Source organism: Drosophila sechellia, chromosome 3L (assembly GCF_004382195.2).
Source record: "Drosophila sechellia strain sech25 chromosome 3L, ASM438219v1, whole genome shotgun sequence".
In the NCBI taxonomy this organism is placed as follows: Eukaryota; Metazoa; Arthropoda; class Insecta; order Diptera; family Drosophilidae; genus Drosophila; species Drosophila sechellia.
In genome coordinates, this window is record NC_045951.1 from 2,028,484 (window position 1) to 2,044,338 (window position 15,855).

Genomic DNA, 15,855 nt, shown 5'->3' on the forward strand with positions numbered 1-15,855 from the left:
GTTAATTTAAATAGCTTATTGTTAAACAAATTGAATATTTTGTAGCATTCCATAGCTATTATAACATGACAACTCTAACAAAAGCTATACAAATTAGAGACATCTTCAGGAACTATTTCTTTCTCTGCACGCATTCTTGGTAATTTAGTATGTGTTTTATAAGTTTTCCCCACCACTCGCAGGATTTGTGACCCTGAACTTGATAAATAGCCCAAAATGTGTACATCCGCTGGCCGTTTCTTGGATTTTATCATTCCGCCCCCCAAAAACAATGGGGAATTAGCATACGGAACAACCCTCGCCCATTTCCATGCTGATTTCTGAGCACTCCAGCTGTCGTTGACCCTGAAAGTTGTTTAATAAATGTACTCACACATGCTGATGGCCCATCGCGTGGTTTTTCCTCTTCCTTGGTGGCCGTTTTTCTATTTCCCTCATCTGCTTGCCAGATCAGCAAAGTGAAACGGATGACCTTGTGCGCCATGAACTTTTCTAATATCAAATAGCGAACAACGATTTTCCGCATATTTATTTAAGCCGCCAAATTTCCGAAATATGTTGTCTCCAAGTCTTGAGTGTGTGATTTTTGGCCAAGTTGCATTTAATTTATGTGCCGAGTTTATTTATGAGCAACGTCTGCTAATTACGAGTGCTTTTAATGAACAGCAGTTAACAGTCGTAACGAGCTTAATTGCGAGCAGCCTTTCATTAATAATTTTGTGTCTCTTGGCCGCTTTTCCCTCCTTGATTTTCCTTGTCTTCTTGTCTTCACTTTGTGCAAGTTTTAATGAAGTTTACATTTAGCTTTCGTTGCCCGCTTACCTCGCCGAAAAGTCGAGTTAACTCAAGAGTAAATCTTTTGGCCAAGTGGCCAGTGCTTCACCTCCTGGCCAAAACCGACATTTTTCAGAGCTCAAATTCGGCCTGCTGAATATCAATATCTTGATTGAATGTGGCACATTCTTTATGGGCCGGGACTATTATAGAAGGCAAAATTATTTGCAACTAAAATTGCTTTTATTTATTCGATATGCCAGAATATTTATTAGTTTTTGTTCGGATTTATTGACCATAAGAAGAATCTCTGTCGAGTCATTCGATAAAATCCTGCTCGGGTTTCGTTTGAAATGTGTAACCGCATTGGGAATGCAAATTGTGCGATAATTTCTGGAAAAATATATAGAAATAATCCCCCAGGGACTGATAGTTTGGACAGCTGCCGGTTGAACTAAATAAATATGTGCCTTTTTTTGTTTGTGTGTGTAACCTGCGGATTGCGTAACCTGATATGGGTGTGCGGTGGTAAATTGAATTAAAGCTGGTCAACGCATTGCGTTAACAACGCTAATTGACGGTCATTATACCGCAGCTGATAGAATGGCATTCTACGGGCACCTTTCTGGCCACTAAATATGTGCTCTTTTGTCTAGACATGATTTAGCCCCGGGCTGCCGCCCATTTCGGACTGGCCCAAATAAATCTGCGTTGGCTTTCTGTCTCAAAAGAGCGTTGGTTTTTGTGCGCCTGGACTGGCTGGGTTAACCAAATAAATGTTCTTCGGGGTCATTGTTCCTGTGGCTGGGGCAGCCTCCCTTCTATCTCTGGGCAAACACATGTAAACACAAACGAAAGACAAAACTTAAACACGTAGGAATCAGCTTAACAAGTCGCTTTTTGTTTGACTTGTGCGTGGGTGTGTCCTCGTCCTGGTTTGCGCAAAATGAATGCCCAGACTTAAACAGATTGAATACGACCACGGGAGTAAATTGGGACTGAGCTACAGACAAATGGGATTTTCCCAATAAAAAAATGGATGGTCAAATTCATGGTATGCCTTAAAAAAGTCAGAGTTGAGGTTGATGATATCATAGCGCCTATAGCTCCTTAAAAGTGAACTTTAGTGTCAAATCGACTAAGATGTGAAATTGACCACTGATACGGTTTGGTGACCCCGACTTGCAGTCTTGACTTCAGGCACACAGACATGCCAATGCATCCACTTCACAGGTGAAGACGTTGATCCCCCAGATGTCCTAATGTCATTGATACAGCTGTCGCTATTGGCCTCTAAGGTGTTAATGCCATGCAGCAATTTGCCAGATGCCGAGCTCATTAGGGCAGCTCTCAATGGGAGTCCGAAGTGGGTCATCCATGTGCTTGCACCACGGGTCCCTAATCACACATAGACACTCGCAGCAGACACACACAGATATAGATATAGATAGCCACCCACACTCGAGCATTTCCATGCAGTGCAAAAGTTTCTTTTGGCCAAAGTTTAATAGCCCAGCTGTTAACACTTTGATTGCCTGGGAAGTTTTAAAACTGTCGACAGACCGACCTCCCCCGAAAACTTTAACCCTCTCAAAACGGTGAACCCGCCACCAATACGTATGCAAATACTCTCGAGTGCACATGGCAAAAGTTTACTCAACTGTAACGCCAATTTATTTTGGCTATCAGGAAATCTATACGATAGTGGGAATGGAGGGAAATGGCCACACCAATTGCAATAGATAAAACGAATTCGAGTTGCTCAGTGCAAGGAACTATTATGATAAATAGCAGACTAAAATCGGCTATATCTTGAAATGGTTTCTCCAAAGACTGAACACAAATCATTAAAAATAAACATAACATCAAATTTATTTATTTAGGGAAATGATAAATATTTTCTTTGAAGTCTGAACCGTTTTGCTCGCCTTCCATTTAAGCTGGTTTTTATTAAATACTGCAGCCTGAAGTAGAGTGAAGTCCTTGAACTTTTCACTTCAATGACGAGGGTCTAACACCTTGATCCGCTTCGCTGCGTACTTGTGTAAGCATGAGCACAACAGGGTTGCCAGGTAGCCGTGAAGAAGGAGTGAGGGCAGTCATAAATAAATAAGATTAAGCGGGACACTCGAGTCCAGTGTCTGTGCAAAATGACTGTGTTGCGGCATCGCGGGCGGGGCAGTGCCCGAACTTTCCGCACTCCCGCACAACAAACAACGTGCTCGGACTTGAAAAACATGAAATAAACATTTGCCACAATGCGAAGGAGACCAGTAACATTTCCGCATGCCGCACATGTGCAGTGGCATTACAGTGAGAGAAATGAATTAGCAAGAAAATTTATAGATAATAACTGAAAATGCACAAACTTTATTAGGAGGAGTGAGTAGTTTGTACGATGGATGTTTCCAAGCTGAAGAACTTTTTAATGGATTGCAAACCCTAGAGTCTTCTTTACACAACATAATGTAAAAATATATTAAAAATAGCTTGTTTTCTATCGTTATGATGCTAGTTATTGAGACTTCTGATGAACCAATATTGAACATCCTGCTGAAACCGTTTTCATTCGCGTGTAGAAGCTTCAAAGGCAAAGCGGAAAACTAAAGCTGACTGCATTCGGAATCAGCGCTGCATGTTCAAAGTCTGACTTTTCGCAGCGTCTTGTGAAGCTCCTGTCCCTTCTCCTCGGGATCCTCCACGTCCTGCAAGTCTTTGCGTCAGTTCTACTCATAATTCAGGAAGTGTGCAGCGCTTTTTGTACTGCGTACTTGCATTTCATAACAAACTGGGCTGCCTGTCGCCAGGACAGCTTAATAAATGTCATAAAAAGAGCCCGAGCGCAGAAAGTTGTTTTTTTTTTTTTTTGCAAAATCAAGAAGCAACTTTCAAAGTTAACAATTTAATTTCGCCGCCGCGCTGCTTTTTAATGAAAATGACATTTAATAAGTAACAAAAACTGAGAGAGAGTGGCGGAAAGTGCAGCCAGGCATTGTTCACTTTTAATGAGCCTGCAAATAGCCGGCGCGCAAAAGAGTGATACAAATTTGCACATAACATTAATGGCAAACATTTTGATAATTAATATAAAAATCAGTGAACCCGGCGCAGACCGTCTGCATTTATTGTTGTTTAATTAATCAGCCATTGAGCACACAGTGCGGTCGCACAATTTGCGTGCACAATTTGTCAATGATTAATTAAAAATCTGCGGCACCTAAGAGTTGCAACTAAATGGGGAAATGTGTATGTACAATGTGCGTAACACTTAATGGGAATATTGAATGCAATATCTGTTTAACAAAATGATTATGCATGGATTAATCCTATGGTTGCGGTCGAAGATATGAATACATTAAGTATCACAGAAAAGCTTCAAATGGTATGAAAGGCTTGTGAAAGAGCATTGTTTGTTGTTCGCATGTGTCAGATATTTACCGAAAACATCGATAAATGATTGGAATGTTTCGTAAAAAATAATTATATGCCTGCGGTGGCCCATATGGTTTTAAATATCAAAAAAAGGTGTCAATGCTCAATGCCCATCACAATGCACAATATTTGTTTGCAGTTTTATAGCTCAATGTGATCGGTTAAAATTGGAAACTATTAAGCTTAATCACAGGAATAATCTATCGTGAGCTTAACTTTTAATTGACTTGCGCGAGTTTTCCACTTAAATGAGCCTTAAATCATGTCTGCGAATTACCGATTTTATAGCACACTTTTATGGGCACGTTCCACGAATTTCCATCGTTTTTTACTTGGCATTAAATAATTAGCCGCGAATGGAGCCCGAAAAACAGTCGCAATTAGCGGCACACAAATTGCACTGAATTATATAATAAATTCAATTGACAGCTGCACTTTTTGCACGGCACATTGTCGGCGGAATTTCATGCATGATTTCAGCATTATTTATGAGTTTAGCCTTATCGTTGTTTATGCACTTGTTTGCCATTATGATACAATTATCGCGATATTGAATACTTTTCATTTGCCGCTTTTGCGATACATCATCAAGTTTGTTGCCGACTAATTGGCTTTTGTGGTTTTATCCGATTGCTCGAATGACGTTAATTGTGATTAAATCTCGACATCGCACCCCTCGCGCAACTTCGCCCCAAGCAATTTACCGGCTGTAATTGAAGATTGTTGCTCGGAAAATGCTTACAAAACCCATTTTGGCCCCTCTCAATCTCTAATTTGCCTCCGGCTGACGGCACAAAAATGGAAAAGGCAAACTGAAAATTCAATCAAAAGTGTATACAGCACAGAATTTCATCAGGCATTCCTCTCTTTATATCTCTATATCAAAACAAAACAAGGCAGGAAAGAAATATTACAAATAGATTTCAATATCTGGATAAATTTATCAGAAAACAAAATGCACAGCCAGAACAAAGTTTTCCCTTAGCCCGAAAGTCTCTTTTTTTCGCCAGATGAAAACTTTTGCAGGGCACAACTTTGTTGTTTTGCGCAGATTTCATTTGGATTTGTTTAAAAACGAAACACATTTTCTTGCCAGCCCGGAGATTCAAATATATAGCGTACTACGTATGGAGCATAAGTGGGGGCAGATGCAAATTGGGGAACTGGAAGGACTCCGCACAATGCCAAATGGCAGGTAAAATCCGCACCAGACTCTAGACCAACAAACATTTACATAGATACTTCACTTCGTTTGCATATTTTTTAGTCACCTGATTGCGGGGTAATCACGGGAATATCGGGGCAATCGAAGATATAAGTCTTGTGCTTAAAAAGAAAAGGGTACAAAATACAAAGCATTTCATTTCGATTTTAGCCTGAACTTTTTTGTGTGCCAGCAAAATAAATTGGAGTATCATGCTCAGTTTTAGCATAGGTAATCTGTGACTCCATTCGCATTCCACATTTTAATCTCGCCGAGTCGACAATGTGCCCATTGGAATTTACATGCAAATTTGTTTTGTGCAATTTCCAATGATTTCCCATTCGCTGATAGCTGATGGCTGATACCCAAACGGCTTGCCGGCGGATGGGAGGGATGAGGTGCTGCAGGCTTAAAATCAGTGGTCAACTGACTGTCAGCGCATATTACGCATACGCCCCATGTGCCACTGGCTGGGCTCGATGATAAATGACGTGAGCGGGTCTGGGTCAGGGAATATTTTGCGCTGTATTTAGCAGCTAACCAATCCGTATTAATTAACTTTTATGATGGGCGGCGTGCTCGGAGCAAAGTGGCCCAAAGAAAGTGGGTTAGATGAGTGCTCTACTGTGCGTATGCGTAATATTTCATTATACGACCATGGCAACCTCAGAGACCTCCTACTTGGGATTTTATCTAGGGCTCTCCTTTGGGGGCCCACAAGATTTATTGCCTGCTTGAGAGATAAAGTCATTATGATGGCATTATGAAAAGGGAAAGACGGCGGCGCCGTGCGGCATTTAGGAGATATGAATCTTTGATGCTTGTAATTGCCCCGGAACTCTGCCCATATGTGTGTGGCCTGTTTATCATTGATTTTCCTCGGGCCGTGCCATTTATGGTAATTTCGTTCTTACGTCTTTATATCGCTTGTCTTGCACTAATTAAAATTTCATTAGCCACACTTCGCCAGCCCAGCCAGCCAGCCATCCATCCATCCATCCATCCATCCATCCATCCATCCAACCATCCATCCAACCAGCCATCCATCCCAGGGCGACTCTTTGACTTTTGTGTCCCCACCCGATGTGCATTAATTATGCATGTCAGAAGTCAATGCGGCTGAAACGCTTAGCTGACAGCTGTCACCGCAGACAATCAAGCGAGTCCCGCCCCAAACGCGCACATAATCAATATTTTCCGCGGTTGCCAAACACACACGTGTCACTAAATATTACTAGATCGCAATATACGAATTCCTGAACTGCAGCTCAGCGAATATTGTACACATTTCGCTGCGGCCCTGTGAAGTTTTCCGCCTTTCTGGCATTGTCCGTTTTGGCAGACTTTCAAAAGTGCCAAAAGAAATTTCAGACACATAGACGTGGCGCCTACACACATCGCGCGACGAAAATGGCCGACGAAATGGCGGCGCCGATTCGAAATGGCAGCTGGTCAGCGATGCCAAGCGCCATTTCAAGGTGCACTCTTTAAGTGCTCGAACATCCGGCGCATTAAGTGGTTTGCTGAACAAAAAATTTTCATTAAATCCGGTCAACTTTTGCCATTCATGCGATACTTTGCACATAATGTCGGCAGAAATTGGCTATCTAAAACTTACAGAAGTTATATATTATTTTCTTATAACCCATTAGAAATTCATGACAAATATTAAAACTTTTTTCTATAGTTTATATATAAGTTACCTTTTTTCCGAAACAGCAAAAATGATTTCCTGAGAAGTGAATCCAAACCGTGCCTTAATCCGGTCGACTCATTTCCTTTTTGGCTCTTCGAATTCTTGCCTTGATTGAATTTCAGTGCCTGGCAGCCGGCGGCTGCATCGGTGGCGCATATGTTGCCAGTAGCTCGCATCATGTGGCAAGAAGTTTATTGGAATCGATCGAAGTGACTCCACGACTGGGAGCCTCGATATTCGGAAAAAGGAAGAAACTGGGAGCCCGTGCCTGTGCATTCGCCATTTGCATACCAAGTAAAGTGGGCAACGGAGTGCCATGGAATTTATCCAGATTTATGTTAATTTATTGAATTTAATTTGATTCTCTTCGCTGTATCGATATGTTGTGGCCGGGAGTAAATCTGGACTGCGAACAAATTCAATCCAGTTTGGCGCATAAATTACACCTTTCTGGCGCCGACAAAAAGGTGCGTATCCCTAAGATACGATGGGCCAAGGCCAATGGAATACCAACAATACGGCTGCCATTTGTTGCTTTTCATTTTATGTTCATAATGGCAAAAGTTTTGAGGGTTGCCTTTTTATGTCTGTGATATTTAAAGAGGCCCGAGGTCAGGTCATTAAAATGTCAGAAAGGTTGGTTGGCCACCCGACTTTCTGCTTTGTATTCATTAAGTAATTGAGGGCAAGGTGGAAAGTGGACACAAAGCATCTGGGGTTCTTTTGTGGCATAAATAATTTATATACTAATTTGATTATTATTTAATTGCCATGATGATGAGTTGCGTAAGTTAACTTTATTATTACACCTGTTCGAGGTAGTGCTGTAGATGTCTGAGTTCCACTTGCTGCACAAAGTAGACTACGCCGCCCGTAACTAGAAGATTTAAAAGTAGCTTAAAGTGCCCGGCTATAGTATTCAAACCAATATAGGCGGATTTGTTTCTTCTTAACTTGAACTTGTTCGTTATAAAACAAATGGACGCAGGTTGTCGATCACATATGGAGATTCCGGAAAGAAACTGTAAATGGAAATATTTATTTATGCCATCTTGTTCATATTACGGTACAAACCAGTAAATCCAGAATATCCAATTGCTTGAAAGCATGCCCCGTCCAGCAGATTTTGTCCAGAAATTCTTTCATTTCGCAACCATTTTCATCCGATTTGAAATTCCAGCTTTTTGCCATTAAGTTGGAATATTCCTTCTGTTGAGTGTAAGCTGCAGCAAGTAGCAACATCCACAACGCAAAATGCCAGGATAATATCAGTAAAGGTTTCATAAGCAACTCCTGGAGATTTGGCTGCCTTGAGTTTTCCTCGCCCTCCCAAACGGCTTCATCCTCCAGATCTTCCTGGCTCTTCTGTTTCTGCACAAGCTCATCGTAATCATATTTAAGGAACTGCATAAGTTCAGCTATTCGAAAAGCCATTATCCAAAGGAAGCACATGTAGGATACTTTGAAATAGTGACCAGCCAAGATATTTGCGCCCTTTTGATTGGAGAAAATACTGCGAAGCTGAAACTGAAAGAGCTTAAGGTTCCTTTGCAATCTTAGCATTCCTAGACATTGAAGCCACCCAGCGTTAATCAGATGATATAGAATACGCAGCGCCATAATAAGTACAAACAATAATCTGGGTATACCCATCATGTAATCGGAAATCTGATGCAGTTTGGTAAACGTTACAGTATTGGGTTCGCCAGAAGCTTTTGGCCAGTTGAAAAATATAATATCAACTACCAGCACAGCTAGTAGAAGTATCAAGAGTAGGCCATGTATGAGGACGTCCCAGGAACATTCCAGGACTAAATGCTTTCCCAGCAGGGTTTTTAACTGCTTATAGGTCAGCTGCGCCTCATTTATCAATTTCCATAGCTCATTCTTGTTGACCAAGGAACAGACTAGGGTCAGGAAAATATAAATGCTGGTTAAATTTTCGTTCCATAATTCTAATTCGCTTCTCAGCGGTCTCTTTTCGATTTTTAGTAAGTTTACCAGCTTGCTCTCTTTTTGCAATTCATAGCTAAATAGCTTGTGTAAGAGCAATATCAGCGTTATAAAAACGGCAGTTAAAAACCTGCAACAGTTAGCCCTTTGTTTATATAATTGTTGAGAATCACTGAACCTCAGCTGTAGAATACCAAAAAAATGCAGAGGAAACCGCAGAACTTTGGCTATGTTAAGGATGAAGCGAAGTCGAGCCATCTTGAAAAACAACTAAAAGTTCCCACAAAGTGTCATTCATGCACCATAATGACTCCTCTCAACCATTAGGTAATTGATAATTAAGTTTATGTGGCTCATTTTGCTGTTTACTATTCACTCGAACTCATCATAGAAATAAAAGCGATAGACTTGACTAATTGTTTGGGTAACATTTCCATTGAAATCGTCCTGGGACTCATACTCGTAGTCCTGCGAAGTTGCGTTCTTGTTGAAAAGTGAGCGAACTACAAGCATTAACAAAAGTTCACGGATGTGGGTTTTCAGGCAACTCCTCAGCATAGAAATAGAAATGCCAAACCTGACAGCTTTAAAGCCAAAAAATGTTAAACAGAGTGGTTGTTTGGTCAATTGCAGAACGGAGCAATTATTCGAGAACTGAAAATAAATGCGTTTCAAAAAAAACATACACAAACTCTATAAGATACTCACGAGCGTAGTTACCACATCCTGTTTGTACTGCACTTTCTCCCGCTTTCTCAAAAATGTCACTCCAAAAGCCTGTGGCAAAGTTCTATTCTGCAATAGGCGCCAGGATTTCAATACAAAGTAGTTGGGGTCATCTTTAAGGCTGAGATAACTTTTCTGAAATTTGCGATGCTGCTTTTGCAGGTTCGAAGCAATTATCATAAACAAGGCCAACAAAAGTAGATGTAACATTAGTGAAATCATTTGCGCATTTATTTGCTGGCCTGAACTCTTTAATATTAAGCAAATTTTTATGCCTGGCTGGATCATGAAACTGATGATATGCAGGGCAAAGTATCGGGATACAGTTCGATGAACTCGCCATATAATGGTTTGCTGCCTCAGCACTCCCTTCAATATGATCAATCTATCACTTCTCATGTCTTGCGCGAGAAATACATTTAGCGATCTAAAGATACAGCTTAGCCAGATCAGATAGTTTCCAAAAAACAGCAGCTCAAAGTGATAGATAAATGCCACGCCAAATATAAAAATACTCTGATAAACCGAATATATTCGGAGCTGGCAAAGGATTCGCAGAATGATCATTATGATTAGTAGTAGAGTGTAGATACATTCCCTGGGTATCTTTGCACACAACCGATCTCCCATTATCATTTGCATTGACCTATGCAGGCCAGCACATTCGTTCAAGAGCTTTGTGAGATGTCTTCTCAGGATTAAAAAGTAAATATATAGTGGAACATATAGTAGGTTCACAAACTGGTCGTAGATCCAACGATGACTGAAGCACAGATACAACCAACTGGCCAGCAAATTAACAAAGGCCATTATTTGCACATAAAGTTGTTCGTCGCATACGAATTGCCTCATTTGCTCCGAGTAACCCACGTTATAGAAACCTAAATATAGTCCGATCCTTCCAGTCTGATACCACACACAAATCAGGTGGCATAGACAAAATCCCCTGGCAGTTGCGTGTTTCTCCATTTGTGTGGTAACTAACTTCGTTACTGAACTATCACAAAACTGTATCGGTAACAGCGGAAAAGTTCATTACATTTCAATTGAATTGGATTGTATTGGCGATGATAATAGATAACCGTTTATATAATTGTTTCTGATCCAATATCATTTCTTCATGGTTACTTAATCAATTAACTAAATACATTAATCAGGGTGAATGTGGCTGTACTAAATGAAAGAGTGCGCTGCTGGTTTTCAAATTCATTATTCCTTTGCGAAAAACTGTTAAATATAGTTTTTACAAGGTTTTGTTCATAAACACGAAGAGCATCAGCCACTATCAATTATTTTCCATTGTTAAAATACCTCTCAGACCTTTTTACCCCCCGGGAATTACTTGGAAAAAAATAAAGAGAATCATATTTTATGCTCTGTTTATTTGCGGAGTTGCACTCTGGACCGCTTTAACAGTTGACACTCGGATGTGGATGTGGATGAGGATGTGGCTATGGATATGGCTATGAAATGGGTGGAGCACTTAAAATGGCATAAAGCCATAAGAGGTCACCTCGTCCCGGTCCCCCAACTCCGCCCCAATCCCTGTTTACCTCTATCTCTGTCTGGCCATTGCCAGCGCACCGGAGCTCATTCTCCCCCCGGTTGGTTGGTGGCATCTTGGCCGGAGTTTTTTCCTGGCTTTTTCATCGCCCGGCAAATGGTTTTACACGCATGTAACTACCCAGCCCACATGCATATATGAATGCGATGGGGATCTCCATGCCGCAGTACAGGACAGCTTGTGTGGCCTCATATAACAATGGCAAAAAGTGCATGTTTTTATTACAAATTGCAATTGTGAAAAATTTTATACATGGCCGCATCGTTGTCCTCTCGTCGCCGCATCGTGTCACATTCCGGACCTTCGTCCTGTAGCCGGCGTGCCACGAAAAAAGGAACCTAGGGGTACACTCCAAAAATTACAGAGAAAATAAACATATAGCTTTACGATTTTTAAACCATAGGTCGCTTTTGTAAAACTTATAATATCTTGTAATATTTCTAGTTATTAATATTAAGTTAAGAAGTTACAAGGGGTAATACTAGTCGGTCTAAGCTGCAAAAGATAGTTAGCTTCGGCATTATTTAGTCAAGAATCATCTTTTTTTTTTACTCAAAAACTTTTTATACTGCACATAAGGGTTCGAGACTGGGTGTTGGAAGTGGTTCCTGTGATAGTGTCGCCAAAAATAAACTGCCACATAAAACTCCTACCGCATATCCTGTCTGTGTCCTTGCCACTTGCCAGGCTCCCTTTTTTTTGTTTGCTGCGTGCGGCATGCATACAGCAAATGAATTTATTTTTCGACTGCCATTTTTTCAATTTAAATGCTTTTTGCCGTCGGCTAGTTGGAGAGTACTTTCCGTACTTTTATTTTTTACTCCAACTTTTTATTGGGATTTTTCTTTTTGACGCTTTAGCCGAACATTTTTTTTGCCGATTTCGTTCAGCTATAAATTTTTGCATATTTTCATTAGTTGTCAGAAATGCTTTTGATGATTTATGCATGTTTTTGACGCTCTTTCGTTCGCCTTCGTTCCACATGCCCTTTCTGCATTTTTGGAGAACACCCCGGCCAGCGATAAAAAACAAAACAAACAAACTTATTAAAAATGTAGTTGGTAAGGCAAAGTTTTTAAGCTAATGAAAATTGCTGCATTTGTCGGAATGTTGAGTGTGGACAGCTGCGCACTTGAAAATCCTGTGGATTGAGGATAGAAGATTGAAGCGAAAACATTGTAGCATTTTTTGTAGTAAAAAACTGTGGCAGAAATTACTTCAATTATACCAGGGAGAGGCTTAAAAAATTAGAAAAGCCAAATGCTTTATTAACACCACTGCTCCTTAATAGATTATTTAATATATGTTTTTATAAATTTTTGATGCTAGAACTTTCTAAAAACTCCTAAAAGCCAAAAATGGTTTGCTTCTCAGTGAAAGCTCGAATTATATTCCGCTCATTTTCCGCACAGACGTCTAATTTAACTGCCGTCGTAAATTCGCACATAATGAAGAATACCGACGGATATCTGCCATCTACTCCGGTTAGGTGTGATGTGGCTCAGACGGCAGCTGCTAACGCTGATTGTGATGTTTTCCAACGCCTACATTCCTGCAGCTTTTCCTCTGCCGACTGACTTCTCTAATGATTGTTTGGCAAACATGCCCGGCTAACTGTCTGCCGTTCTTCCTGCCTTCCTGCCTTTCGTCCTTGTTCTTCCCTTCGTCAGTTCTGCTAACCCAACAGCCTAGTATCCCGACATCGGCCAGTCGAAGCTCTTTATTGAATTCCAACGTGGCGCCCATACTGGTCCTTTGGCCGCTCTTGGTCCTGGGTCCTGAGTCCTGGTTCCAGGGTCCTTGGGCATCCGTGCCTGGGCCGACATGTACAGGATTTTAAAAATGCCACATAAAAGCGCTGAACGCTGCGACACGAATTCAAAATTGAAATGACAAAGTAAACGGCGAGCGTTGAAAGCTGAGTAGGTACACCTAAAGAAATTCTTGCTTTTTCAAAGGTGTAAAAAAGTATTCAGTAAGTAAAGGCGATCGAAATGGATTGCTTTGTACTTGGAAAATTCAGTTGAATACTTTCAGACGCTTTCCTTCTACCACAAGTAGTCTTAAAAGATAAAGTACATGAAATTTCGTCAAGTGTGGTGTGGTTAGCAGCGTAGAAAAGTCGCCTAAGGAAGGAGCCGTTCGAGTTTGACAGTTTTGGGTTATGCTGCGATGAACATGGCCGATATGCTGCCATGCAAATCTCCTTCGCAAGTGGCAAGTGGGTGGGGGGCAGGTGGAAAGCCGACGGAGGAAAGTGGGTAAGCAGCGATTGAGACCTGAACAAATTAATCGCCATTCGGGGTTGAACTGAAAGTCAGGTTTGACCGAGTTTACACACTCTGCGCTTTATTTTTTGTCGCTCTTTGCGAAGGTGGGCTTCTGCGGCGAATTCCCAGTTCGCAAATAAATTAGTTTGCTACGTGAGCGACGCGAATCTGAAGTGGGTCTGACAGCGGTTCGGTAGAATTTTTAAATATTTAAGCGTGTGCAACTTATCGATTTGGGGACCGACTACAGAGTCCGCTAATTGAAGTGGTTTTAGTGTGTGGCTGTGCCATCAATTATCCGCAGCTCCAGAACGCTTATTCCTGCTAAAAGCATTTGCCCAGGGATCCAAGTACAAAGCAGAGATACACTCAAACATATTACAGATAAGTCGGTGGTGGTAGTTAGTAACTAATGAAGGCAATCTGAATGAATTAAAGCAGGATGAGAAATTAAGCATTTCTTACAATGAGGTATAGTATAGAAAGTAATAAAGTGGTATGGTATTCAAACCAAACTGTAGAAAACACTCACTCTGGCTAAATTGCTGTTATATTTGATATCGGTGTAACATTCACACATTAGAGCTAAGTACTCACCAAATTGTTATGGCCAACACTCGCATTTTTTCTCCTTTGACTGCACAGGACGACTCGTCCTGTTGCCGTCGATGTCGTTAGTTCAATTAGTTGGAAACATGCCGCTGTCAGCGCCGCTGCACAAACTGCTCTGCGTGTGCCACATTGTCAGCTACTTCGATTATCAGAAGAAAGTGTGCCAATTGCTGGGCTTGTACAACCTGCGATACAATGAGGACACCCAGAAGTTCGGCTTTGGGCATCAGGTGTTCGTATACTTCTATTGTTTCTGGAGCCTACTGTGTCTTCCGTTTTACCTAATATTTCTCGGTGGGTTTGTTATCGATCAAGGTAGCCTCTTTATCTACCTCCTGCCCTGCCTCTATTACAAATACCTGAAGAGATCTATGCTCGGAACCTTGAATGAGATGGCAAAGGTTCACAGGAAGCTGCAATTCACAATGGGTACAATGTTCTGTGTGTCCGTCAAGCGGGCATTTTGCTGTTCCTGGCTGATAGCCATTGAACTGGTCCTCGTCATCTACTGGCAAATTGAGTCCTTACAGAATGGCCTGCAACGTTTCTATGTGTTTTCCGGCCTATTGGGGTGGCATCTGCAGCTTCTCCTCCTCGTTAACAGCTACATTTGGCTGCAGTCCATATACGTAGTTATGAATCAGATATTCACACAAAATCAGTTTACGACTAAAGAGCGCTGGAAAATGTTCAAGACTGTAATGAAACTACACGGCATACTACAGAACATCCAACGAGATATAGCGCACTACTTCAGTGTGTACATATGTTCCGTAGTCGTTCTTTTGTCGGGCGTTTTCTACCGAGCTGTTTTTGAAGCTGGTTTCGATTGGGACCACAGTCGATTGGTGTTGTTGAGATTGGAGTTTTGGCACATTAGATACTTTGGAAATCTAATCCTCCTCATTGGCACTTTTCTTTTGGTTGTTTGCGACTACAAATCGGAGCGAGACAAATTCCTGAAAGGTGTGTGGAACACCCAAGATCTGCTCCAAAAAAAATGGAGTAGCATAAGTTCAAATCGCTGTAAGCAAATCCCAGATGTTCTGGACTTGATGGTAATGTAGCTGCTGTAAACCACTTTAATATCTATTAAACGCTATGAACCCATAGATCCTAACTGGAAATACATTTCGTGGTATGATATGCACGACCGTCGCTCTGTGGGAACTGAGGATCAAACAGGACACTGTGCTCATACTAGAGGCAGCTTTCTTCATGAACTACTTCTTTCTGCTGATGTTCAACGTTTGCCTAGTACCTATTATAGCTATCGCGAACGGATTCGAGATGGGCTTGGAGCATAGGTTTTTGAATTTCACATTCTTTGAATCGTATATAAATGACTCGGATCCCATAAGCCTAACTTTCGACAATGTAACGATGTATTCCTATGTCCTTAGCCATGCGCTGGGATAATAAAATCAACAGAGGCCTGGACTCTTGCCAAACTCTCGAAAGATAATTATGCAAAGCACGTCTGCTGTGTGGGTTACACAGCCGAAATAAAAAAAAATGCTGAAAGCGAAACCAATAAATCAAAGGAAAACGGATGCTGCATACCCATTCATTACTCAGCAAACACTCTGCGGACCTCAGCCATTCAAACCCCTTTTCCGTGAAT

At 41.2% G+C, this 15,855-nt stretch overlaps 3 protein-coding genes across 3 annotated transcripts; 1 reads left to right on the forward strand and 2 right to left on the reverse strand.

Moving 5' to 3' along the window:
* Positions 1-7,909: 7,909 nt before the first annotated feature.
* On the reverse strand, positions 7,910-9,317 carry LOC116801250. The gene is made up of 2 exons (XM_032719518.1): positions 8,181-9,317; positions 7,910-8,128 (listed from the first exon to the last, which is right to left on the reverse strand). Exons 1-2 carry the CDS (start codon positions 9,315-9,317, stop codon positions 7,910-7,912), a joined length of 1,356 nt encoding a protein of 451 aa, XP_032575409.1.
* A 98-nt stretch (positions 9,318-9,415) lies between these two features.
* Positions 9,416-10,754, reverse strand: LOC116801238. Its single transcript, XM_032719479.1, has 2 exons — positions 9,768-10,754; positions 9,416-9,713 (listed from the first exon to the last, which is right to left on the reverse strand). Exons 1-2 carry the CDS (start codon positions 10,752-10,754, stop codon positions 9,432-9,434), a joined length of 1,269 nt encoding a protein of 422 aa, XP_032575370.1. The 3' UTR covers positions 9,416-9,431.
* Positions 10,755-14,314: 3,560 nt separating this feature from the next.
* Positions 14,315-15,650, forward strand: LOC6610438. The gene is made up of 2 exons (XM_002034983.2): positions 14,315-15,289; positions 15,345-15,650. Exons 1-2 carry the CDS (start codon positions 14,315-14,317, stop codon positions 15,648-15,650), a joined length of 1,281 nt encoding a protein of 426 aa, XP_002035019.2.
* Positions 15,651-15,855: the final 205 nt, after the last annotated feature.